Here is a 27,509-nt window from a genome sequence, read left to right on the forward strand (position 1 = left end):
AAGGTTGGTGTAACTGCAGTACTTCTATGGGAACTGTAAAGCAGAAGAGAAACTTTCTTTACCTTTTCGTCACTCATACATGGGTTCTAATTATAGGCTGATGACATATGAGTTTAGCATTTGGAATAGGAAGTATCAGTGGCAACACAGTTCTGAGAAAGATTAGTGCACTATCACAGGGAGGCTTGCAATACAGTATTTACAGTCAATATAGGTGCATGTGCTACCATTAATGCCAACGGATTTTCTAAGTCTTATGACAATAATCAAAAAATAAACACAGAAGAGCAGATGTTCCTTCCTGAAAGCGTTTGCGTCCTAAGAATGAAAATGCTCCAGACTGATTTATGGTTAATATTCTAGGAAATAAAAAAATCAAAACATCTTTTCTAACAGTACCGTTGAGAAGAGGCTGTCCTCCATGTACACTCCTCGACACGACGGCACTGTGAACATCTTCAGGAAATCCCGTCTTGCACAACATGTCTTCACAAGCTGCTTTTATTGGTGCCTGAAATGCAAGACAAAATTTATGTAATATTGCAACCCTCATTCACCAGAGAAACATTCCAGTTGGCACATACTCCGTTTTGCTGCTATCTTGTACAAACAGCATCTTTGTTTCTAAACGACTGCAATTAGAAGTCCAAGGGCAAAGGGTTAATCTCTCTGATAACTGGAATGGAAGGAACAAGTCCCACTTGTCTGGTAAGATCTAAATAATACACAATCTTGATTCTTCTGACAACTGAACATTTCAACTAAATCAGCCATTGAGACCGAAGTGGAAACGTAGGGGGAACAAAAACATTCTTTCCTCTGGAAATAAATGTTACACAAAACCAAACAGCAACTTTTTCCACCGCCAGATAGATTTGAGAGGAAAGACTTCAGCCACTGATTTAAAATGCTTTATTTAGAGTACTTCTATGTGAGGGTGCACCAGTACCAGTAACTTAAGATAGAGTGCTACATTTGCAGTAACTTAACAGAACTTACATTTATGTTAGCATTCAAACAGATACCATAGGAAGTCAAATGCTTAAAACGCAATCACCATCTATTTCAAAGGAATGTTAAGTTAGGAAGAGAGCAGCTCATTATTAAATTTGCACAACAAGGCGAAAGTCAAGCCATTGAAACTGTTTGTTCTCTCACTTGTAAGGAAGTTTCCCTTCAACTCACGTTTTAAAAAGTTTCATAAATGACTTTTTCATGAAGAAATATAATACAACAGCATGTGGAAACTTTTTTTTTTTTTGTTCTGTGGAGTTCCATGTTCAAAAGATGATTCTGATTGCTAAGTTATTTTCCAGGACACTTTGCTGCTAAGTGAAAAAAATAATAATAAAAAAAATCCAGTTTTCCATGGCAAAAGACTAAGATCTCTTTTCAGTGGATTGTTTTTGTTTCATTTTAGTGCTGCACAAAACAATGGCCTTCCATGTGCCTAACTGGCCAGGTATAGCAAAACCCCTCCACACCGCACAAGGCAGAGGCACAAGGCAGAGGCCAGCTCCCACAGCAGCCTACGCCAAGCTCCATCACAGACATCCTAAGGCCACTTGCAAAATCTGACGAATGCCTCCATGCTAAATAAAAGCCTGTCCATGTGCATGCCCAGATATAGTATGTGGTCTTCGACAACACGAGCAACTGTGCTGCGATTTCATACCTAAATCTGGTCAAGACTTTTAATTAGATTTTCTTTTTTACTTTCCCAGATGGGCTTCCATCAATCGATCTACTCAGGGCCATGTAAGCATGCTTGCATACACTTAGCAAAGCAAGCCCAACATGAAAGAGAGAGGGGGAAAAAAAAAAAAAAAAGGAGAGAGACAAAGAGGAGCTGATGGCGCTACACCCATTTACCACCTTCCTGAGCACTCATTCAGGGTATTAGACGCTGAAATCCTAAGCTCAGTGATCATGCACTTCCCACGCAGTGAAGGAGGAGCACTCGCCACCTCCTGCAGTGGTTGTGTCACCAGTTTGGAAGGCAAGATTAAAGATTCACTGGTCCTGGAGGTCGAGCACTGCAATTTTACATTACTGCTGTGCTCTTGGCTCCAGCTTGGGTCCAGCCATGCTTGGTAAGAGGGCTGCAGCCCACGATCTGCAGTCTGCCTACGGGTTTATCAGCACTTTTCACCGGAATTTTTCAAGCACGCAGCTATCTGCGACTGCTCTGTGTCTTAGCGCAGTCAAAATTTTTGAGATTAGCTTCCACGTGTTTAACTGCACACCGTCTGTAAACCAAATCCCTTTCTGACAGAGGCAGGTTAGGGCACGCTTATCCAGACCATTACGGTGGCAAACCCAAGAAGGCAGTATGCCCTGGTACGTAGCAGGATGGCCAACTGGTGGCACTCCAAGAGGGGAAGCTTTCTTCATCAGAAGCTGTCAATGAGGCTGAACTTGGCTGCAGATAAGCAGAAGTGCAGCAGCAAAAAAAAATACCTGCCCTCAGTCTGCTTGACACTGCTATGGGCACAGCCATCTCAGGGAATGAAAGAGTTAGAGCAGATATGGGACCCATCTCAAACAATGGGGGTTTCTCCAGGGAAGAGGAATCCAGCAGAAAGGCATTCTCTCCACTGACACGTGAGGCCAAGCTCAGCGTGCCAACTCCTATTAGGATAATTTTACCGCTAATACGAGGAGGGATTCATAGCGCAGTCAGATGTGCTTACACCTACCTGATCCTAACCAACCAGCTCAACGCTTACACCAGCAATAAAAATTAACGTTTACTACCCACCTCCAAGTTAGTATGCTACCTAGGTAAGCACCCAGTAAGAGAACTTGTAATTAATTACCACGCATCGAGTTAACTTAAATTGTGGCATGGGTTTCTCTGTGACTTACACATTACACAGGTTTCTCACCTGTGTTCGGTTACATAAGTACTTTTAAGTTTTTATATGGCTAAACAGAAACCAAACACACAAATACTGGAAGAAAGGAACGAGGCTCAAATGACCAGGAGACTGTGTCAGCTGCAAAGCTGGAACCTAGCCCTTTCAAACACTGATGTTTTTAAAGATGAAAACACAGTAAATCAAAAATAATTACGATTCCAGCTGCTCGTTTCCTCAGCTTTAGAACTCAAATCACAGGTTTTGTAAAGTTTCTATAATTTGAAAGAAAAAGAGTAAGACTTGTTTAAACTACTGCATAAAAGGTGACCTCAAAGCAAATGTGATAGAGAAGAAAAAATAGCCTTTCCATCGTATCCTTGAAACAAAAAAGGTCCGGGGTGGGCAGCTGAGGAGATAACAGGATTTTATAACAAGTCTGCACTGATGCGCCTGGGAATCTTTCAGCCTTTCCAACAATCTATATGTACTAAACAACGCTTATAAACTGAAACAATGCCCACTGAAACAAAGACGTGGGGACATGAATAGAGAGCCTTCTTTATTCTTTCATTTTCAGCCATCAATTTCATCCGGAGACAAAAGACTGTACTCTACTCTCCGAAAACAGTCCTTTGTAAAGATTGTTTGAGAATAAAAACACAAGGGAAGGAAGAATTCAAATTTTCAGCAATTCTTTATCGCTCTATGTTAAGCATTCGGAATTAAGTAGAAGTTGTAGCTTCAGACACACTGGGTCGTATCAAGTTCAGCCTAAGAGTACTGCAAGACTTAAACCATTTTAACTCTAAGCAAAAGATGATGCTGAAATATTTTTATCCCCTTATCTGGGGCAAAAGGGAAAAGCTAGTGAAGATTATGGGGGCACATTACTGTAATTTACAGGATTTTGTGTGATTAGTACAATTCCCAAGACTATTTTGAACATAAGATAATATTACTTGTACGTTCATCTACAGAAGGACACTACTGAAAAACTATCTTTTATGATGGAAAGTAATTACCTTAGCTTCTGCCCATATAAAACCTACTTAATGGAGTTACAAAGCTTTGAACAAGCTCAGCACTTGGAAAATTCTTCTCTGAAGTACTATCGGACTTTGCTAAAGCAAAATATAGAGTTACCACCAGAAAACTAGTTTGCTTTCCTGATCCCCACTAGCTTATTTAGTCACTTTTAACTGCAAAACGAGTAACAAATATTACTATCTCCAGATACTGAACACCTACTCAACCTTGGCGTAAATACTCACAAACTCAAGTAATGTGGTACTCAAGTACAAACTCAGTGCTGTAGATCTCAGATTAAATGCAAAAGGCAAATTGCAATCATGAATCAACATGACATAAACTAGAAGTCCTCTGTCAAAGTTATTATTCAGTCAATTAACAGAACATTTTGATACAGTTGGTAAGCCTCCAGTTTTTGTACCCTGCTCCTCAGTTACATTAACATCATATCTAAATACTTGGGTATCTAAAAACCTGTGGCTTAATTTCGAGGTAGTGTTGCAGCTCAATTACAAAACAAGACAAACAAAAACTGATGACAATCTCAACTTCGTAACTGTAATGAATCACGTTTATGTATTTTTCTAAACATCACCAGCAAGATTCTTCCAACAATACTGGCTTCACACTTGTGAAAAGACTGTAAATTGAAACAAAAGTAAAAAAAAGATAGGACTGTTTCATTGGTGTTGATGGTTCTGGACTACTATGTCTCTCCAATTTTCATACATTCTAGGACGTAGACACGTTTAGAATGCAGTTCCTTAAAAAAAAACACACTCCAACTATTTAAAAATGCAAGCTCACCACATGACTATAGGAGCAATTTCATATCACAACACGCATCCTACATTTGCAGAACTGGGCTCTTAAACACTGCTTTCAAACAGGGTTGGTCTTGTTCCTTGTGCACATGCCATACACCACTGGAGTTCAGCAGAATCTATTCATCTGAAATATCAAAGTGTGTGCTTTTGCTCTGTTTGCATTTGCATGTACTACAACATCAGATTTCTTTACATTGATTGTAACAGAACGCAAGGGAAGTTGTTCCTGAAAGACTTCTTTCTTTTACGCTCAATATAGCTAACTCCTATAGGAAAATAAGCCTACATAGTCAAATAAGAAATGGAAGGGTATGCAACAGAGAAAATATCATACTATACGCTTATAATTGGATGCATTACAGCTGCTAGTTGCCAAGTCCAGCCAATTCAAAGGGCATTATCGTGTGAAGCTCAAAACAAAGTCTTACTAATTATACGTATGACAGAGCAGGAACTGGGTATTTGAGCTCTCCCTCCTTAATAAGCAACATTAATTTGCAATTGTGACAGTAATGTTAAACTTGAGCACAGATCACAGAAACATCTGTGACTGTGTTTAGAGACTGGGTGTTTCTTCAGTAATTTAAAGGCCAAAACTATACCCAGCATTCATTTACAACTTACCTAACTCTAGAGATTGTTTTATACGTTTTTTGTTTTTTTTTTTTTTTTATCCGGTCTTAATACATCATCTGACGTGATATGCTATACCAGGTAGGTCTTAGGATGAGCTTCTACAAAATATCAAAACGTAATAGACGTATGAAAGATCTCAGAAGGATCATAGCCACATCTCTGATATGCTTTGGATTCAAAACTTGAGAACAGTTCAGCATCTCTCCTTTAATCTCTGACTTATTGCAAAGAGCTGCAAGTTTATACCTTCACACTACTTAAGACAGTTGCACAGAACTCCAGAAAATATAGTCAAGTACAATTTGTTTTCAACTGTGGATTGCAACTGGAGAGAAAGAAAAGTGCCTTTCATTCAAACTGTTCTGGAAGCCAACAGCTTCCAGAATTGGCGCCAGACCAAGTTCTCCCAGAGGTCACTGAGTTACCTCTTTTTCAGCAACCCCAGAAATCCAGCTTCTTGAACCAATTCTCAAGACTCTTAAACACTTTTCCTAAACAACAAGATATACAACTTCTATGATATCATTTGTTTTAAAATGAATTGCCTTAGACCACCACCGTTTACCATAGGTTACAGTACATTTGCAACTTTGAGAGTCTCACAAACCATGATGCCCACAGTCTCTTCTGCTAGCCTTAACTGAGAAACAAAGGCTCACTTCATTTGCTTTACTAGATGCAGAGACATCTATGAGCATATCTGATATAAAACAAAGCTGAAATCTGGTTTGGAGTTTTCCCCCTTCCCTCAACCAGGAGCACTGATCTTCTAAAATGAGATTCTCCAGACAAGCCTTGTTCCTGGCAGAGAAAAAAATAACCTTAAAAATTCAACTGGAATACTAAAACCAAACAGGATTTCTGTTAAGTCTAAGTCTCACTTCTGTACTGAATAAATAAATAAATAAAATTGGGCCTATGTTTGACTACACATCCTCATTTCTTCAATAAACAAAACTTCCTCCCTCTGACTTGATGACAGAGGTTGTTCATGTTCAGCATCTCTGCCTGTGAAAACTGCTGGTGATGTACACAGGAGGGCTCTGGGTTTTTCTGACCTTCAGGGAAGGCCTTACAAGGCCTATCTGGAAGAATTCTTTTGGGGGATCACAAAATTTTAACTATGTCTTCAGCTGCTGGGTGATAATTATATGCTAATTATAAGGAATGGAGGAGTCCCTAGAGGAGTCTGTTGGTAAAAATATATTTTTAAATATGTCAAGGAGTGCCTAGAGGAGAGGATAAACGCACCTTCTGGATATATGATACTTAATTAAATACATGAATACTGACTAAAACCAAATAGTTTAAGTGAAACGTTGAAAAGACTTGGCAGTGATGTACCTTCCATCTTGGAAGCTGCAGATCCTGTATCTGTTTTCACAAGCCAATTAAAAATAGAAAGCCTAATTTTCCTTCTTTATTCAGACAGAGCTCCCATGATCTTTCAGAGAGAACTGCAGGATCAAATCAAATTATCAAATTATGAATCACACAGATTAGGTCATATAGCGATCTTCTGCTGCCACAAGAAAGCAGAAGAAACTGGAACACAGTCCAGCACCCAGATGAAAAAAGTCCTTCTTCGATCAGCCACAAAGTGCTCTTTGACAAAATACTAATCCTCCTGAAACTCATCCCACATGAATGCACAACACCTTTCTTCCTTAAGTTCTTTCAAAGCTCACCTCTACCTATACCAATATTAACTTGACCAACCAGTCTCAGTTCAGTGACCGGTTAGGAAAATTGCTATTATAATGAAAAATTTTACTGCAAAATACATTAAGTGTTCCTTCCACCTTCATCAGTCATCTGATTTGTCCCATTACATCTCGTAAACAACTAGTACCACTGAGTTAGCAGACGTACGAAGTGTATTTAGTAAGGACACTACATGTTCCTCCTATGTTTTATTAAAAAAAAAAAGCAAAAGATAAATAAATACATTTTTTAAATGGGAACTTTAGAGGTTCTGATTCTTACTGGAACAAACTGATGTTTTGCATGTATACATTGTTTAAAGTAAATTAAATTCTTAACCTGTTGGATGTCACTGTTAGCTTGTAAAATACTGGAAGCTTTTTTTTTTTAATTAAAAAGCATTCACAAAAAACAGTGACAGTAAGTTTTACTAGTAAATGATCCTCTTATTCATGCAAGAAAAGCCATTCAACAGTTCCTGCTCCCTACCACATGACAAAAAGTCCCTTACGCAAGACTGTCTGTAATGAGTAAAAATAACTTTACTCACAACTTCCTCAAGCTATTTTTAAATATACTCACTACACTACTACCACATAAATTTTCTTATGTGTTACAGTGTTCAGTTATTAAAAAAATTAATAATTGAAATTAGTGACATAAAAGTGTCATCAAAAATAATTAAGATGGGACATGACAGGGCTCTTCTAGTGATGTTTCTGGGAGTTCCTCCAATTTCTGGGAGCAAAACGAAAAAAAATAGATGGTAAGTTTTTGAATTACATGTTCTTAACTAGACGTAGTTCAACAATACATTAATTTGGGGCAATATTTTAGAACAGGTATCATAAAAACTACAAATTTATCTTTAATTGACTTTTCCTTATACCACATTAAATTGCATGCCCAGGTAGCAATACAACACGCAAAAGGAGAGAGCAGTAGGCTTTCTAGAAAACATATGATTTACTAATTCGAAAATACTAAGTTAACAATACAAGAGAATGTATACCTTATGTTACATAAGCATCATATACATTTATGACCTTGCTATAATATCTGTCCAGAGAATCAGAACTGTTTAATATAGAAAATGATCTCCTATTTTGTCAACCATTGATTTCAATTCCAAAAATTCATTGTCTACTTAATCGACGTGTCCTATAACAGATTCAAAAAGCACTTAAATAAAAAAAGCCATTTCTCAAATATGCATTTTTAAAGTAACGCATCGTTTAATATCCAAAGAGAGATTTCTTAAAAGTACACATATTTTCCAAAATTCTGCAATTATTGGAATTTTGAGGATGTGTCAGAGGCATCACTATCACCTAGACCAGACAGACAAGGAGGAGAGAGCTCTTCGCTGCAATATCCTGCCACATTTAACTTTTCAGGTAGAGTCTCTGAAGATGAAGCAGAAACAGAACAGAAAGATCCACATCCAAACAGGCTGAGCCACTCATATACGTATTCTGTTCTAGGCTTTATGAAAAGGGTTATAAAATGCATTCAAATCACTTTCAAAGGAGTAATGATGTTCGAGTCCGACTCGTTAGAAGAGAGACACCCTTGAACTCATTTTTGTGGTTATACAATCACATATTTACTATACTACTTAAAATAGACCAATTAAAAGAAATAAAACCTAAGCCACGTGTATGACAAGAGACAGAAGATGCATCCAGAATAAATGATCTCACTGCTACTTCTGCGCAAAACTGCGTTAATATGCCTCACCCTTGATTCTGCCAGAGACGAGTGCTAGAGGTAAGAGGGTGGTTTGGCTGACAAGAAATTCAATCACTGGATTCACAGCTGAGGCAGCTTAACAGGAATGTCATTTAGGGTAGTAGTTTTATCACCTGGATACATTTGCTAAGACCTGGAATAAGACCAAAACTGCCTGCAGAGAGTAATAACTTACATCCTCTGTCATCCTAATTCGAATTCAAACCAGTCTCCTACACGCAAAGGGCTCCGTAACTGCATTATTATTTGTTTCTGATTAAGAAATGGACAACACCCACGGAGTGATCCCATCACCTTGTACATAAAAACAGACTATTCCCTTTCTGAGCACTTACATTCTGTTTCATTTCCAGTTAATTTCTAACTGACCTTAGTTTCATTCCTGTAAACCTAACTCCCAGGCTAGCTTTCCCAGTACTTCTTCCATCTTGTTGTTATCCCTGTTCCAAAAGCAGCTGATGTTTTGGACAGAAAAGCAAATCTCACTCCTTTTATCCTCCCTTCTGTCAGGTTTTTCACATAGTACTTCCAGACTCATACTGATCTAGTTAATCAGCAAAATAAAGTGCAGTTGACATTCTCTTGCATCCCATGCATGTTACGCGTTGCCAAAAATCTAAAGCCCTATTTCCTGAACAGAAACAGAACCCACGGATCTGACTTAAAGCGTGCTTCCAGTTATGATCAAGCAATTCCATGACTGCTTTTCTACAGCACTGATGAATGCCGAAGTGATCAATAACTTCAGAAAATTAAGGTAGAGAGCTCTTGTGTTGCAAAGATTTGGAGACAGAAAAATAAAAAGTAGAAAGGTTCAACAATTCAAAAGAACCAGATACAAACAACCCTGTACAAACCAAAAGTAGCAGGTATCAAGGCAGAAAAAAAAAAAAAGTTATTGCTGCATCTTGCTTTTAAGGGTTCTTGGCAGTATGCATGAAAGAAAAAAAAAAAAGCTTTTAAATGAAAGTGTTGTACAGACACAGGTCTATAAATCTGATTTCATACCCAAGTTCCAATTTTGTAACACTATTAAAAATCAACCCTAACCTGATTTAATGGATACCCAAACAAGGGGGAAATTGGATTCCCCAACCGTAACATGCCAGTGACACTGAGTGATACATAAAAAGCAGTAAGTCTAGTTCCTGCCCTTAATTCATAGCTTGTGCTTTAATTTCAAACCTGCCCTGGGAAGGAAAAAAAAAAAGATGGGCTAAAAGCTCACTGCAGAATTTATGCTTTAAAGATTTATTGAGATGGGAAAACTAAACAGAAGTGGAAGTGTGTATGATAAACAACACATAAGGACTTGTGGAAAAAAAAAGAAAAAAGAAAGAAAGGAAAAGCATCATGAAGGGATCTGCTAAGATACTAGCATTAAGGAAAAAAAAATTAAAAAGGCAAAAATAAAGCCAATCAAAAGCAGTCTGTACTGAAGGTTCTGGGTACTGAAAAAAAAAAAGAAAAAACAATCCTGAAGTGGCACATCACAAGTTTTCGAGCAGGGTGGCTGCTTTCACGTGGGGGACGCTGACGGCCAGCCGGACACTCCTCCGCCACGCCAGACAGACGGACGGACAGCCCCCGGTCCTCTTCAGACGAAGGAGAAAATCCCTCGGCGTTTCAGCACCTCGCCGACCGGAGCAAGCCGCCGGGGGGGCCGGCAGAAGCCGGGGGACCCCCTCAGAGAGCGGGGGGACAGCGGGGTCGCTGCCGGCCCGGTGCTCACCATGGACAGGGGCCGCCCCCCCCGGCAGCCCCGCCTGAGGCAGCCGCGGCGGCCCGGGGTCCTCTCCCCGCTGCCTGCCCGGCCTCACCTCGCCCCCCCAGCCCAGCAGAAATGCCCCGGCCGTCGGTGCCGTTAAGAGGCGCTGATCTGCGCCATCTGTCCCTCAGATTTACCGCCCCCTCCGCCCAGCTCCGCCAGCACAAAGCCGGGGGGCGCGCCGGCCGCCCCCTCCCCTCAGCCGGTCCCCCCGCTCCACACAGCCCCGGGCCGGCGGGGAGCGGGACTCGCCCCCCACTTCGCAGCCCGGGCCCGTCCCGCTGGAAATCCCCCCCCCCCCCCCCCCCCGGTACGGGCTGATTAAATTCTTGCCGGGAAGGGATTAGCGGGGCACGGCGGAGCGCCCCCCTCCCCAGCCCGAGCAGGGTCTCGGGACCCGCCGCCGCCCCGCTCCCCACGCGGGGTCCGCTCCGCTACTTTGTCCCCCGCGGTGACAAAGCGGGAGCCGGACCCCCCCCACGGCACCTGCTGTCCCCAAACCGATGGGGGCACCCTGCAGACCCCCCCCTCCCCTCTCCCCGCAGCTGCCCCCGAGCAGGTGTCCGGCACCGCGGCTGCCGCCTTCCCCGCGGCCCCCCGCCGCCTCTCCCCGCTCCCCCCGGTCCCCGGCGGGGAACAAAGAAGCCGCAGCCCGGCCGCGCTTACCTGCTGCAGGGCCGCCAGCAGCAGCAGCGCCAGCGGCGGCAGGATCCGCGGCGGCGCTCCCGCTGCCCGGCACATGGAGGCGACGAGGGGCGGCGGCGGCAGGGCGGCCCCCGGCAGTCCCGGGAGCGCGGCTGGAGCCCGGCGGAGCGGGGCGAGGGGTGCAGCGGGGACGGTCGGGCACCGGCTACGTGCCCCCGCCTGCCTGCCTGCCTGCCTGCCTGCCCGAGCCGGCTGCCGCGGCGCTGAGCTGCCGCCTGCCGCTCTAGCTCATGGGCAGCGATGCGGCGGGGGGGGAGAGGTAGGGGGAGAGAGAGAGAGAGAGGAGGCGGAGGGTGGGTGAAACTCAGCTCTGGGTCAGGCTGCTTTTCTCTCCCCGCTGTGCAGAGGGTGGGCAGGGAGGAGGAGGAGGATGGGCGAACAAAAGGCTGGGAGATAAGAAAGAAGTAGTCGCTGCTGCTGCTGCTGCGAGGAGGCCGGTGCGGCGGCTGTGCCCGGCTCCGTGCCCCCGCCCGGATCGTGCCCGCCTCTCTCCTCCCCGCCGCGCTCAGCGCCTGAGCCCGGGCGTGCCGGCACCGCCGCTGCTCCGGCCCCAGCCCTGCTGCATGCTCTCTCTCTCTCTCTCTCTCCCCCTTCACTTTCTCTCTCCCTCTTTCTTCTCCTCCCTCCACCCCTCCCCCTGCACGCACAGCCCTCCGCCGAAGCGCAGCGATAACAATACCGAGCAGCCTCTGCCTGCCGTGAGTGTGTGTGCGTGTGTGTGTGTGTGTGTGTGTGTGTGCTCGCCCGGTGCCTGCCTCCCTGCCTCCTGCTGCTGCTGCTGCTGGCAGCTCCCCTCCGCCTCCCGTCGCTCCCTGCCGGCCGCACGGCCGATGCAGCGCGGCACGGCGAGCACCGGGCTCTGCCGGCCTCGGGGGGAAAAAAAAAATAAATAATAATAATAAAAAAAAAATCGCGACCCGCTAACTTAATGTACTGAAATTGGAGGGCACAACTTGCTGGGGAGGGAGGGCCCGGCCCCGCGGTGCTCCCCGAGGGACGCTGGATGCTGGGCGAAGCCCACCGGGGGGCTCCGGGACGCCCCCGGCTGCTGCCGGCGCCGCAAGTTTCTCTCAACTGCTACGGCTTCACGGGGTGCTTTATTTTTTTATTGTTATTTTTTAATTCCCTCCTGTTATTAACCCCCCCACCCCCGCTCTCCGCTTTATTCCGAGCTACCTGCTGAATTTCTCAGCGAGTGTTTTCAAAGGCTCCTTGGCCGGCGCTGCAGTCCGCGGGGCCAAAAATGTGAGCGTGCATAGCGGAAAGAAACTGGGAGCCTTGCTGGGCGAGCACTTACAGGAGCAAGGATCACTGCTGGGTCATTTGCAGAGCTGGCAAGGATCTCCCCTCGCCCACAGGTCACTGAGCAAAGTTGTTTTGCGTCCATGCACCAGAGCTCCCAGCCTGGGACATAATAAGGGGAGGATCTGGCCCCCAGAGAATCTCATGAGGTGTCGATTTTAAATGGTGTGTTATTTATTTTAAAGCATCTTATCTTATTTTAAAGCATCTCGAGCTTGCAAGTAAAATACTTTCAGTCTCTGCTTTTTTTTTTTTCTCCTTTTCTTCTTTCCCTGCTTTAGAAAATAACGCAAAACGCCATGCTCGGGCTTTGCCAGAAAACACCGGATTTGCTTTTATGTTTTGTCGGGGACAGGCGGGGTAAGTACAGACTTGCACGATGCCGGTTTCATTAGCTTCGAAATTGAAAATAACCGGTCGCTTGCGAGCTGCCATGCAGCTGGTTACCCAAGTCAGGGAGAGGCAGAAAAAGCCAGCAGCGGCGGGGGAGCTGCGCGCAGCCGGTGCCGAGCCGTGCCGAGCCGCGCCGCGGCAGCAGCCGGGCCGGGGGCGAGCCAGGAGCAACCTGGGGGCAATAAAAGGCAGAGGAGAATCAAGCGAGGAGACACAGACCGGAATAGAAAAACAGCCCCCCCATCCCATCCCATCCCATCCCATCCCATCCCATCCCCCCCCCCCGCCTTTTTTCTCTTTTTTTTTTTTAAGTTGTAGCCCATGAAATTGTAGCAGAGCCGAGTTGCGACGAGCAGTAAATGATGGAAACGAAGCCTGGTATGAGCTTCTGGATTAAAATTCAGCCTGGGACTGGGGGAAAGTGAGCCGGAACAATGCTGCTGGTGCTTTTATCTGTTACGAGGATGAGTTTCCCCAAGTTGGCACCTGCCAGAGCGTGTGCTCTATCAGGTCTAAGGCCTTACCCCGAGATTTTGCTTGTGCCTGCTTATGAAATGTTGACTTTCCCCAAGTAACAGATTTCTATTTGTATTTTCTGGTCGGTAGACATAATAGTAACATTTGTTAATTACTCTGTTTTGAGCATTTTTTCAGTCTTACAAGTGCTCTACAAAATGCAAAGCATACAACATAAACACCTCCATAAACCAACTGTCCAACGAGAGTAATTACCTACTACGTAAAGGAGCCTATCCCTCATATTCCTTCAACCCATCCATCCCTACAGGCCTGAAAAAAAATAAAAGGCTCTGCAGCATATCTGGAAGGTTACCAGATCTAAGCTCTGGCTGATGCCTCTTAACGGTTCTGCTGCTGCCTTTAAATTACTTAGCAGAAATAGTAGCGCTGGCAGAAAAATTGCTCTCACCAACACTGTTTTACTGAATCTTTTAGTCTTGAACATGTTTCTATCAAGCAGGTGGCTTCCCTCATTTACACAGCTGTAACCAAAAGTGCCCTCCGGCTCATGGAGTTTCCCAGTTCTGGGTGCTGTGATCAAGAGAAACTAATAGAGCAGGGGTGCCTTATACTTTTTGAGGCAGAATCTCTGCACTGAATCTTTTTGTGGGTGAGAGGCAGCAGAGGAGAAACTTGGGAGTTGCTCACAGACATGGATGGCTCCTCGGGGCTTCTGCTATTGATCTGTAGGATGAGCTCCAGAAAACAGCTTCTTACAGAAATAATCTAACAATAATTTGGCATAGCTGGAGATTCGGAGTTAGAACTGATACTAGATTGAGATCATCAGCCCTTTTTGCATATATCATGCAAAAGTCATCAAACGGTGACAATTTCTGGCCAATATTCAAACAAGTGATTTAGAGCTCGAAGGGTTTATCTCATAACTCAGCCACAGATTGCATTTATGAGTGTATTCTAAGTAGTATAAGAATAATGGACATAAGTTAATGTTCAACCTAGGAGATCTCAAGGGCTTCCAGAAAAAACTTGTTAAAATTCCATGATTAAGTTGAAGAGAGGATTAGGGTAATTCCCATGTTAGTCATGGAGTTGAGTCTCTCTTTCAACTTGTCCAAATTAATTTTCATTCCTAGGGTTCATAAAAATTCCGTAAAAAATGAATGTTTTCAATTTGGAACATACTAGTGTGCTCACAGCTTCAAATATTTTGAAAAATAAAAGAACTTTTCCCGTGTGGGCCTATCCTTATGTTTAATCTGCCAGGTACTGCCACTACCACTGTCCTCGATTCAAATTATGCAAATAAAGCACTTTACTTACAATTTAGGCCTTGATCTGACAAACATTTATACGTGAAATCTCAGCAAATTCAGTCACACTACACACTGCATACCACTGTTCATATGCCTAAATATTTACAAGATGGAGGCCATACTCCATTATTTAGAATTAATAATGGAGGGATAAAGATAATGAGCAAAAGTACTTAAGGGCATATTAGTTTACCCACTTTTATTGCTATCTTCGTTACATCTCACGAAATATCTGTCTTTGATAAACAAAACCAAAACACCTAATTAATAGTTTTTTCATTCCCTGCAATCTCCTTTTCTTTCCCAGGACATTCAATTCTTAATAAGGAGTTTTATCACAGTAATGGCAAAAATAGTATTTTTTTCCTACTTGACACATCCAAAATTCTTAAGGGTGGAGATTTTTTGAATTATAAGATTGTTAATCATTGGCAACACTTGAAAATAATTGTTTTAGGAAGTAGACAATCACGCATAGCTAGGGAGAATGCAATTTTGTGTAGATAGTGTCAAGTGGGAAAGAAAAACTGAATGGCGTCGATGCCAAAACAGCTTAAATATTTTTCAAATTGAGGTAATAAAAGCCTTGTTGTTAGTGCTGCTTTCTCGTACTTCAGTAAGAATAATATGACCCTTTGAATTATGCACTCTGGGTGCTTTTCTAAATTCACAATTTCATGTTGATCACCTATAAGAACTGAAAATAAAAATTCTAATTGTTCTTTTATTCAGGCAAGTAGTCTTCAGGAAAAAAAAAAAGTCCTAGGAGTAGGTAATATTTACTTGACTGTGTCTTGTAATTTATTACAGAACTTAACCAATTTACCCTCATTGGCTTTCCTGGCACTATCATTACCTAACATGCAAGTTTCTCCAGTCTGTTTCTTACATCGAGCCAATGCAAGACATGGTAAGGTAACTAAAGCTGCAGCAGTTTGTGGGCTGTTCTGCTCAAATTTGAAAACCAGCTAGGTTAAGATGAAAAAATGTTGTATATAGCAGTTCTGTTTCTGCTTTAGCAACCCTCATCAGCATTAATCGCTTTCTATGCTATATATGCTAATATACATATATATGATGTGAAAGAATGTTTTTTACTTTCTGATAAGTCGTATCTGTCACCACTTACATTTCTGTTAATTGCTAGTACATTTTGCAAAGGATTTCTCTATAGAGGAGATGCTGAGCATATGCAATACAGCTGTGATACAACCTATTTGCATATTGTGTAATTTGCTTTATGTCTATACCCTATGTTTGATGATTTAAGAATCAACATAGTGAAGCTTAGTGTGTTCTTTTAGAGGGTCTCATTCAGCATTACTGCCCAGTGCTTTCAAGCTGTTTGGTCTGGAGACTTTCTGTTGAAAATCAGGACAAAGGAAAAGATCTTCTGATCAGCAGAGCATCTCTATTCAGTCATATATCTTCAACAACAACAAAAAATTATCTTCCGGAACAAGACCCTAATCACGTGGCATGACTGAAAGGATGACGACTTGTAACAAGGGCCTGTGATAATTTCTAGTCAGCACAGAAGAAAGTTTTACAGTTTCATAGAACTGCTTCATTAGCAAGTGGGCCAATAGAAAGAGTTGGGCTTGCCTCTTAAAAAGCTAGTTTCACTAAACGAAACCTTTTTCTTTTTTTTAATTGCTAATATTTTTACTTATTCGAAGTGAAGTACCTCCTTTTTCCTGATCAGCTTCTCACTAAAATCTAGTAACCATGTTATTATTTTGGGATCAGAAGTCTAATCTTTTTCAGGCTAATGCAGTCTGCGCAGTCCCAGAGATCCTGTTTAGCCATAGCCAAATTTTACTTGCACAATACCTGTTAGTTTCTCTAAAAATTATGTAACACCTTCAAAAAAGAAATGTTGTACATTTCCACAAGAACAACCTTATTACTCCCGACTTCTAGGTAATAAAAATTACGAAACTGGAACTCTAATTATTTATGGTAAAACAGCATAGATAATAATTTGCTTTAATGAAATTGTAAGAGAGAGCTGCCATACAGATTTCCTCTTCCATTATTAAACAGAGATTTTAACAACACCTGTAGTTAAATTTGCCTAATATTTTCTATACCAAAATGTTATTTTCATTTTCTACCCTCTCCCCCTTTTTTGTTAGCTAACTAGATGAAATTCTCTGTGCTGGCCAGCTGTTTTGAGCCAAGTGCTTTTTGAAAACTTGAGAAAATTTTGTTTGTCCTTTTTGAAGAGTGAGATTAAGGAAAATATTTTATTTTTGTTATGACGTTATTATTGCCATCTCATTGAGGGATTTTACTCCCAGGCTCCGGAGCTTAGACTTTTTGACCTTGGAAGAACTACAGTTCTTATGCTGAGGTTGTGCCTTCTTCAGTCACTGATAAAGTTGACCAAAATCTGGCATTGTTATGGATCTGAAAATTAAGTTTTTTATATTTTCAAAGGAGTTTCATATGAAAGAATCTGTCTGCACCTTATATGCCTCTTATTCCTCCAATAGCTGCTGTATTGCAAAAATTCTGTATACAAACCATCTTCACTGAACAAATTACGTACCCTATTTGGAGACTGCAGGAGCTGCTCTGGTGTTTCCAAGAGTCTCTGGTATATTTAGCAGCAGAGAGATGTTAGGGAGAGATGTATATTTTCATGTCCTCATTGCTCCCCTTGAAAGTCCCCAACAGCATGGAGGAGGAGCAGCAGGGTCTGACTGATCTTGTCTCAAAGGGTAAACTGATGGAGAGGACTGAGACAATACTTCTGTAGGATGAGAAACTGGAAATAAAATTGTAGTGCTTTAAGATTTACTTGTTCACAGGCCGACGGAAACATATGGCTTCCGTCAGTGAAAAAAACGTTGTCAATAGAAGCTGTAGTTGCACTTCATAGATACCTGCCTTTGTAGTGGATTATAATAGTGATAATTATGTTTTCCATAGGAAATGTGAAGGTAGAATATAAAGTGGCCCAGCATGATAATATAATTGGTATCCTGTTGATACCATTTTCTGGTTCAAGGAAAGAAAATGCAATTACAAAAAGTGAGTTTTAGATCACAGTCAATGTTCCCAAAAGTTGCAGATTAAAATACACATTGTACATGGTTTGTTCCAAGGATGCAAGAAGTTCAGAGACTTTAGAAAATTAGGACATTTTGGATTCAAGCACCTGAAAATTTGTTTTTATTTGACAAGTAGATGGATAATATTAGTACTCTTATTCAAAGTGTTTACAACCTGGCTGCAGAAATTCACTCCAAGTTAAAATTTGACACGCAGTGAAATACCGATGCCGCAATATCTTACATACTTTCAGAGGAATCTGCTGATTTAAAAAAAAAAAATTCCTTGCTTTGAATCATCTTTATATTAGTAGGACTTCAAAATGGCTTCCTTCTCTGAGGTGATCTTCTGTTTGTTTTGCCCTAATGCACATCTGAAATATCCCTAAATGCTGTATGAATGTATGTAACTCGGTCATTAATCTAAACTTTGGAAAATCCCTAAACATTGATTCATGAAGGAAGAATACTCTCCTTTGGTTAAAGGAGCCTGGACCCCTGGAAGCATGGACATCTGGGGTATGGGCCTCATGACGCCAGGCCCTTCCTGCAGAAAGCCAGCAACTCAACATGTTTTGAGAGGGACAGTGGGAAAGCCGACCTCTGCAGACACAGCTGTGTGAAACTGGGCTCTTTCAGACCAAAGGAGCTGTTCCTGTGGTACTGTGATTTATTAGTCTTCACAGCTGTCCACTTTGTCTCTTCCAAGAGGCCTCCATCCCCAGAGCTGAGGGGAACATGCTTGTACCCCTCCTCACTAGTGTGCAGTCCGACACGTTAGGTCAAATAGGAGCTAAACAGCTGAAAAGTGCCCCAGAAAGCTACCAGGCAGCTGATTTAAAAACAAAAACAAGAAAAAGGCATTGTTACTGTGAGACCAACGGGTAGGAGGGCTGCTTGGACTGAGGTGTTAACTGCCCCAGCAAGATGAGCCAGGGCTCCTAAATCTACACCAGTCCTCCTTATCAACCTTGCTCTGCTGCTTCTCACCTTTAGCACCCATGGGAGCTGCTGAGTGCTCGTCACACTTGAAATTTTGTCCCATTTTTAACAGAGCTTTGACAGAAGCATTTATGAGTAGAAACGTAGAATATATGTATGTTATTTTAAATGTAGCCCCAAATTTGTTTCCGTGTTGAGGAGCACTATTCAGTACATATGCTGATTCCAAAAATAAAAACAAAAATATAGGACTCTTTGGCTTTAAAATAAACTCTCTTACTTTTTCTCCACTGCTAATGGATCGCATCCACTGTTTATATATTCTGAAGTCAGAGGGGACCGTTTTCATCATTTATTTTGACCTCACTGTAACACAGGCTTAAGAATATTGCCTGGTAATTTTCCCAACAGGGCCAATAACTTGCGCAGAGGCAGGGCATGTTTTTAAGGCAGAGATGGAGGTTTGTTTTAAAGTGACAGAACCCACCACAAGCCTTGTGTGTTGCAGTTAATTTTTCCCAGTGAATATTGTTCTTCAGTGGAAACTCTCACTTCACAAGTCAGTGACAGACACATTTTCAGCCACGCCTGGGCCTTTCTTTGAACCACTTCAGAGAGGGTGCAACATCAGCTGCTGCTATAAGGAGGCTGTTCACAGCTCCAGAGCTGCAGGCAACAGCAGGGAGCTCAGCAGGGGCTAAACACCCAAGCATTCGCTTTGATTTGCAGAAAGAGTTTGCATCCAGCATTGAGCTGCATGCTGCTGCTACCTGGACTGATGCTACCCCAGTGGTATCTCTATTACACAGCAGTTAATCTACAGCCAAGAATAGCTTTTTGGAGAAAAAACAAATAAACATTGAAATTGCTTATATGCCTCACAAGGTTTTTCAGGCATTCTTTATGCATGTTTGTGATTTACTTCAAAATCATTTGACTGGAAATGTTAGATATCCTAGATTAAATGAACAAAAGTCTATGGGCTGACCTTTCATGTAATATTGGTTATAAAATACTGCTGAAATAATTGCTGCCTGAACTAGGTACTTTAAAAAAAATAGTTCAACTTTAATTTAAAAACTACTGATGTTGGAGAATCTAATGTTACACGTAGTAGTAAGTTGTGCTGTTAGATGGCTACTCTTTCCTTTAAAAATATCTGTGTCATGACTAGACTGCATTTATCTAACTTGTCTAATTTCCAGCCATTGACTCTTGTTATTTTTTTCAGCAATAAGCTGAAGAGTTGTTTTTTCATGTTTCTGTTCCCAGTATTGGAACTATAGACCAGTTACCTTTGATAAGGCTGCACTTTTCCTCATTAAGCTAACTGAAGCAAAGTCTGAGTATTTCATTAAAACATATAGGTTTCCAATCATTTAATAAATGTTCTAGTTCTTCCCTGACACTCTAATTTTAAAAATGCTGCTTGAAATACTGGTACCAGCACTGTACAGTGTATTTCACTAGTAGCTGTAGTCATTTGAAAGACTAGTATAATGCATGTACCAGATTCCTGTTCAATGCTCCCATGTCAACAAATACAATGATCACATTAATCCTTTTGTCACACCATTTCTTTGGTTATCAGTTGGCTCCTCAGTCAGAATCACAGCTTACCAAAGTAACATTTCTCTCTCTGAAACCCACCCTGCAGTATTTGTTCCCAGACATTTGACTTTTACAGGAAGATCCCTCATTTTCCTTTGCACTGAATCTTTTGTAAATACATTCTTTGCAGCTCCAGTTCTGGCAGTCTTCCACTTCCATCCCACACTGATCACTTTACATCCCTCTGTATTCTCTCCTCACACTGATTTGGAGTCATCATGACCAGACTGCCTCTACAAGTAAGTGCCCTTGGGAAGCCGGGAGTGCCCAACTCCACTAAATAACTGAGTCTCCGTATCCATTAAAGCATACATGTCCCCTTTGATTCTGCCTGAACATGCTCTGGTCTTCTAAACAGAAGCATGTGTAGTCCCACCTCAAGATGAGTCAATAAGTACATGTACAAGATTTTAAGGACTATCAAATAAACGTCTCTAAGCTTGGGCCTCATGTCAATTTCTAAAAAATTGCAGTAGAGGAACTGAAGGGCAAGGGGATCAGAACAGGACTGGTAATATTGGATGTGTCACCGTTTTGAGGAGCTGGATGGTGTTAGCATCAAACCAAAGAATTGTGTTGTTTAGTTTTCCCACCAAAGCAAGCAAACAAACAAACAAAAAACCCTCCCACCCAAACAAACAACCAGACAAAAACAACCAAATGAAAAAAAACCACACAAATTATTGGATTCATTATGATTCATTGCTGTGCCTTTGCATTTTAAGGACTAAATGCCATGCCTTGGGTTGATTTGGAGTTTTCTCTGTGAATATTACTCTGCCTCACAGCTATTCCTTCCTGGTACTGTTAACTCCATAGAGTCAGAGTGCTGTGTAATCTTCATAAACTTCTGTCTGAACTGAATGACCCTGCTGAGCAGCTTTTAATAGTTTTGAAAAGGGTTTATTCTTTTGGCAGACTCTGCACATTTCACATACATATCCATACCATGACTCAGTCCCTAGAATCACAATACTGGCTCTTTTTGAGGGGTGGTAGGGAAGCAGAAATCTTACAATTATTGCTGCCAAAGACAGTGTCTTGCTTCATGATGGCCAGAAGCAAATTCCTGACCATTGCTTGCAAATGCAGAGGTGAGACTTTCTCCCTCCCATATTCCTTGAGAGTTTAAACATTTAGGGGTTTTAACTGCTCTGTTTTCCATTGACAGCAACTTCATATTGCAGGTAGACTCAGCCATTCATACTCTTACCCCTTTCAACTCAAGTGAACAAATTGTATGAATGAATACAAGGCTGTAAAAGGTATATCCATTTACAGTTACATTTACTCCTCAAAAATATTTTAACACTCCTGCTGAAGAAAGTGGTGTATCATTTAGCAGGTACTGATTTAGAAGTAATTCCTAAATTTGTTCTCTTTCTGGTATCACATGTCCAACACAGAGCCAAAGAATCCCGTCTAAGAAGTTTTCAACATATCTTCTCCCTAACAGGTCGCTATGACTTGAGTAACATGAGGCTCTCAATGACATAGCAATTTGCTTGGATTAGTTCCTGTGAGAGACCCTTTCAAAGGCTGCAGGTTTCTGATATCTGGTCTCCTGGTCATCACTGCTCCTACAGAGAATGAGCAAATGGGATTTACATGTGCTGAAGTGTCACATGTGGCTATACAGTGGGATATGGCTACAGCTCACACCTAGATTTGGGGAATTTAAAGCATTTGTAAGTTCTCCACTTTTCCTCCAAAAAAGCTGACAAAATAGGACTTTGGGAGGAAAAGACAACCAAGCATGTGATGCTTTGCAGAGCAGGGATGCTTACTGTAGTTACAGAGACAGCATGAAAAACAGTGAGAGAGCATTGGCTCCTGCTTTCATTAGTACACTCAGCTTTTACTGCTATCGAGATTTCATAACATAAATGGCCAAAATCACATTACAGAGACATTTCAAACTTGAATAGAGATTTTTAAGACATTACAAACTACTTGCTCTTAAACGGTTGCTGCAGAATGCTATTAATTTTGCAGTATGTTTTCTACTTATTTGTAGGTGTAATAAAAAAACTCTGAAAGCTAAGGTGCACAAACTTCAAGGAAGAGAAGCTCTACTGTGCCTGCCCAGATAGCTAGCATTTCTCTTTACTATTCCAGCAGCTGGAGTGCTTGTATGGATGGGAGTAAGAAGAGGAAAAGCTCTTGATAAAGAGCACCCTTGTGCATCTTTCGGGTTGGCCTATTGCCTGTTTTGAATAAGATCCTTCTATACCCCAGGAAAGTCTTGTCTCTTGGTAGCATCTTTCAAAGTAAGAATAGCTTTGATGAATGCAGAATGCTATTAGCAACCATCTAATTCCTCTTCTCTTTTCTACTACTCCCCCCCCCAAAAAAAACCCAATCCAAACAAAAACAAAAACAAATACAAAAACAACAAACACCTAACATTGCTGGTCAAACATGAAGATACTATCACAGAAGCTTTATGTAGGAGAAAATAGCTTCAAATACGGCTCGGCCTCTCAAAGGAAGTCCAAAGAAATCTCAAGGTAGAAGAGCAGCTGGAAATAGTATCCCAAAACTGGGGGTCTGGGTGAGAGGGAGAAGGGATGTAGAAGGAGGGGAAGGGTTGTTTTTTGTTGGCACTGATATTATGATGACGGGGACACTGATTGCCTGGAATATTTTTCTGTCATGATCCAGCTGGTATAACAGGTAGCTCTCCTCCACTGAGATGCAAACAGATCTTCATGTGAAAAGAAAGAAGGAAAGATCTGCTTTGGGGGTTGTTGAAGTTACTCTAATAGAGGGCCATGAAGGGACAGCTGAGAAGCAAATAGTTTCTTATGCCAAGACCAAGCAACCAAAATAGAACATTCTGACTCCTTGCAAAGCCAGAATGAAGAAAATGAAAGGAAAAATGATGTAAATGGACATCTTCAGCAAAAGGATGAGTAGCATGGCCCCGAGTTCTACTGCCGTCAGTGCAAGGAACACCGTTTCAGGTAACAGCTGTAGGACCTTTCCACAATGATCGCTCTCTCCTCGTTTAACCCCTGCAGAATAAAACAGGTCCTTTCCACACATGCTTGGGAAAAATCCAGCATTTAACCATAAGTGGTCCAAAAGCACTTTCCATTTTAAGACTAAGAAAAAATGAAGCCAAAATATTCTTTCTTCTGCCTGAAGAACCTAGGGAAAGCACCATATGCTGGGGAACTGAAAATAAACCAGATTTTTCCTACTGAGGTGTGAAATCTTAACACTGTTAATATCCAGATTACACAGGGAGCATATTTGCCTCTGGGCAGTGCTGGAAATGAACCCCAGATCTTGGCAACATTGATGTTTCCATATTAATATTAGTGAACCTTCCTTAATAATTGATGAGGCCTTGCAGCAACATGAAAAAAAAAAAAATCCTGTCCCGTAGGATTTTGGGTTGCTAACTTGCTGAAGATTAGACAAGTACAGCCTGCTGAGAGTCCTAATGAATCAAGAATGCAGCCAGACAGCACCATTCATAGGCCTCTCCAAACAGCCAAAGTTACTGGTATGACACAACAGTACTGCTCTTTACTTCTTTTCTTCACTATGGTTGCTCCATGGTGATCTGCTCAAATAGCTCAAGACCAGCAATCAGCAGGTGAAGGGAGCTTTCTGATGGTGGTGAGACATGGTAATATCTCCCCTATGCATACACATAGAAAAACAGCCTTTGTCATCCTGAACTTTAACTGCTGCTCTAGGGTATCCCACTTTTGCATCATTGCTTTGGCCCTTGTCACTGCAGGTGCCTTATCTCAGCAGCAGAAGCCAACTAGTAAAAGCTGCACCATGCTCAGCCTGCTACTAAGCCAGATGACCATGATGTCTGAAGCTGCGCAATGCCGCAGGATGGCATCCATCTGCTATAAAATTCCAGTTGCATAGGCATCATCCTATTTGTATTAATAAGATTTATATTCCCAGAATTAATGAAGATTCCTTCAAGCATCCTGACAGCAGTTCAAAAACAACTGGCAAAAGTAATGGATGTCACAAAAGCAATGATGAGATTGTTAGTCTCAGCTGCAGTTTGAAATTCCTGTCTTCAGGGACTATTCTGCACTGTGGGAAAAAAAAATAGAAATAAAAGCTGTAAAGGGTTGGGGTGCATGATGGAACGTCACACCATAGGGCATCTTCCTAGACTGCTGAGGGGCACATTTGAAAAAATGTGGTAATGTGCATATGCAATTACATTTCATTAAAGATGAGACTACTGTACGCTGCTGTTGCAAAGTGATATGGACACACTTGTGTTTGGTATTCCTAAATTGTTGAGCTTAGAGTGGAATGGTTCATCTTATTTATGACTATTTGGAGGTGCAGCCTCAGAAAGGTGTATGTGAAGTATTTCCTCAGCTGGTCTTACTCGATATTCTTTGTTTAAACCTATATCAAAAACTATTTAACAAGTAGTGAAAAGTCTATTTTAGCAACTGCCGTGGCTCTCCCCCACCCCATTTTTGTCTAAAATCTGGACAAAGATCTGTAAACACACACTACAGAATTAAGCATGAAACTAAACTCAGTGCAACTTAGTGAGACCATAGGAACAGTCAGTCAGCATGTTTTTGCACCACATTGTTCCAAGACAAATTCTGGTTGAAAAGAATTACATCAGTGTTTAGATCAAAATAATCTACATTATCCTAACCTTATGACATCATGATAGAGTACAGTGCCAATGCATATTAAGAGCTTTTTGCACAATTTTAGCTAAAATTTATCCTAATTATCCTAATATATCCTAATAAATCCTAAGATTTATCCTAATTCCTTGAATTCAAGTTAATTTCCATAGAACTCCATTGATTTCACCTCTTTGATTCTGAGAAAATGTTCCATAAGGCACTGGCTACTACATTATTAAACACATACAGACAAGGTTATCAGATCTTGACAGCTGGCAGGTGTTGAAATCCTTATTTTAAAGATTGCTATAGTTTGTTTTTGGTTTTGTTTTTCTTTTTCTTTTTTTTTTTTAAATCAATCTAGAAGTAGTGTATTGATAGGTGATAGGATGCACAGGCAATCAATGTATTTACAGAGGAAGATACAGAATCTCTAATATTCATTATTCAGTGCTCCAGCCGCTTATATGTGTGTATGTGAATTATGTGCAGTATTACTAAAACAAAAAAGTACAATATGAGGCAATTTTCAAAGACTGATGATGATGACAGCATGTGCCCTTTTAACTGAAGATTATTTTTTATTTCAGGTCTCTTCAGTAAGAGGATAACTTCTGTAAAATAACAAAGTTAATTGTAGTTAGCACTGAAATGATAAATAAAAGATTTGACTCTCTACAGGAGGCTATTTTTTCAACTGATAAAAGGGGAGAGATGTCTGACAGAATAATGGGATTAATTTTAAAAACATGCTTAGCTTTGGACATTATGTCCAAAGGCAATGGCATGATTACTGTTGCCTTTAAAGAAAATACAGAAGTTTAATTTTAGGGAAAACACTGGAAATACTAAGACAGTAGGCATTTGATTGGCTTTGAGGACTTAATAGACTGTTTAGTTACCTTTCAAATTGCTGGCTGACAAACCAAAGGGTACATTTCAAACAAGTTGTCTGTTGTTCACAATCTCAGCTACTACTGGCTTTACTGGAAATCATACTGTTAATATATTTTGTAATAAGTCTACATTTTCTTGAGACAATTGTTTTTGTACCACTACCTTTTCCTACCAAGCAATGTAGCCAGGCAACACTCACACAGTTTATTGTGCTGATTAAAGAAAAAAAACTTGTTCATGTTTTCTGAAGATTTTCTTGGAAAGTGAGATCCTCACCACCTTGAAATTAATTTATTTTCAAACAATGCAAAGAGTATTTTGTCACATGAACACACATGAACACACAAGCATTTGCATGTTCACACATTGAAGCAGAGTAAAGATATTATAGGAAACTACTTTGAATTTCCTGACCTTCACAGAACTAAGGTTTCAACCTTAATCAGTGCTAACACAGTTTCTCTCCCCACCCATCTTTTCACAATACAATAAAATTTTATTTGAATATTGTTGAGTGTGTTGTAAAGTCCCAGAAAATTGAAGTGGCAACTCTCCAGGACCCGACTGTGCTAAGGGAAGAGATAAATTATCTTTCTTGTAGGAGTGAGAGATTGCTTCATGTTTAAAACCTCTCTTCTATTACAAATGAAACACAAGCACTTGGATTTTGCACTGTGACCTACCTTCAATGTCCATGAAGAGAATCACATAAATGTCAACTAAAGCAGGCCTTCACATAGGATGGGCTTTGTAAAGAGTCTCAGAGGGAGTGGGGGCTTTGCTGTCTTAAAAACAAAACAAACAGAAAAAAATGAACAAAAAACATTGTCAAAAGGTGTTTTTGGGGACAGGTGTATTATTATTCATTGCAGCAACTCAACTCTTCCAAGTTTTGTTGTTTTAAGCAAAAAAAATGTTAGGAACATTTTAGATTAATATTAATATAACTTCTAGCTCTGAAACAGAGGGCATTCGTAACATTTTTAAAAAATGAATAAAATATGCTTTGAAAATTATTCTTGTCATACCAGAAATATAGTTTTATACCAGACGTATACTTGCCCTGCAGAATTTGTCTGTCTTTCTGTATGTAATAACAGAGTTCTAACATTAATAAACAGAAACCTAAGTAATATAAGCACCTCTACACAGAACATTAACTGCAATGCTAGCATTCGTTTTCATTGTTAAATTTTAAATCCAAATACACGAGAGAAAATAAATCATTCTATATAACTGCAGAAACCTTTCTCCCCCAGATTCTTTTATTTTCCCCTCCAAGACTTTTTCATGCTGTTTTAGTGGTAACATAACATGCTAACTTCTTTATGCTGCAGTTTGCTGATAGGAAGTTTTATTGTACATGTTAATATAGGAAAGCTACAAGAAAGTTGCTTGATCTTCTTCCAAGTTTTAAATACCAATTTTAAGCAGCAATAGTCTCATTCACTAATTACTGTTTATTTCTTACATGCTGCTGTATTTTTCCTTTTCTTATTTTCTCTCTCTACTGCAGCTGAGTGTCTTTAATTGCAGCACAATTTTTCATTCTGTTCAGGTCAGTTTTATTTCCCTCCTCCCCTCAAA

At 41.0% G+C, this 27,509-nt stretch overlaps 1 protein-coding gene and 1 long non-coding RNA gene across 4 annotated transcripts in view; one reads left to right on the forward strand and one right to left on the reverse strand.

Moving 5' to 3' along the window:
- The window catches only part of CDH2 (cadherin 2), a 118,836-nt gene extending 106,821 nt beyond the window's left edge, over nucleotides 1-12,015 (reverse strand). The window contains exons 1-2 of one of the 2 annotated variants that reach the window (XM_080579825.1): nucleotides 11,244-12,015; nucleotides 400-511 (exon numbers count right to left, since the gene is read on the reverse strand). In XM_080579825.1, coding sequence (XP_080435951.1) covers nucleotides 400-511; nucleotides 11,244-11,318 — 187 coding nt within the window. In that variant the 5' untranslated portion in view covers nucleotides 11,319-12,015. Of the gene's footprint in view, nucleotides 1-399; nucleotides 512-10,541; nucleotides 10,561-11,243 lie in introns of those variants that run through there. The other variant, XM_080579826.1, reaches the window with a different exon arrangement.
- Nucleotides 12,016-12,246: 231 nt separating this feature from the next.
- Nucleotides 12,247-20,504, forward strand: LOC308189622. Of its 2 annotated transcripts, XR_013946476.1 has the most exons (4): nucleotides 12,247-12,749; nucleotides 12,866-12,944; nucleotides 13,290-15,683; nucleotides 16,078-20,504. It is a non-coding gene; the product is annotated as an uncharacterized lncRNA (long non-coding RNA). The 2 variants fall into 2 exon arrangements; XR_013946475.1 differs by having other exon boundaries at nucleotides 13,290-20,504.
- Nucleotides 20,505-27,509: the final 7,005 nt, after the last annotated feature.

Source organism: Anser brachyrhynchus (genome assembly GCF_964034855.1).
Source record: "Anser brachyrhynchus genome assembly, chromosome: 2".
In the NCBI taxonomy this organism is placed as follows: Eukaryota; Metazoa; Chordata; class Aves; order Anseriformes; family Anatidae; genus Anser; species Anser brachyrhynchus.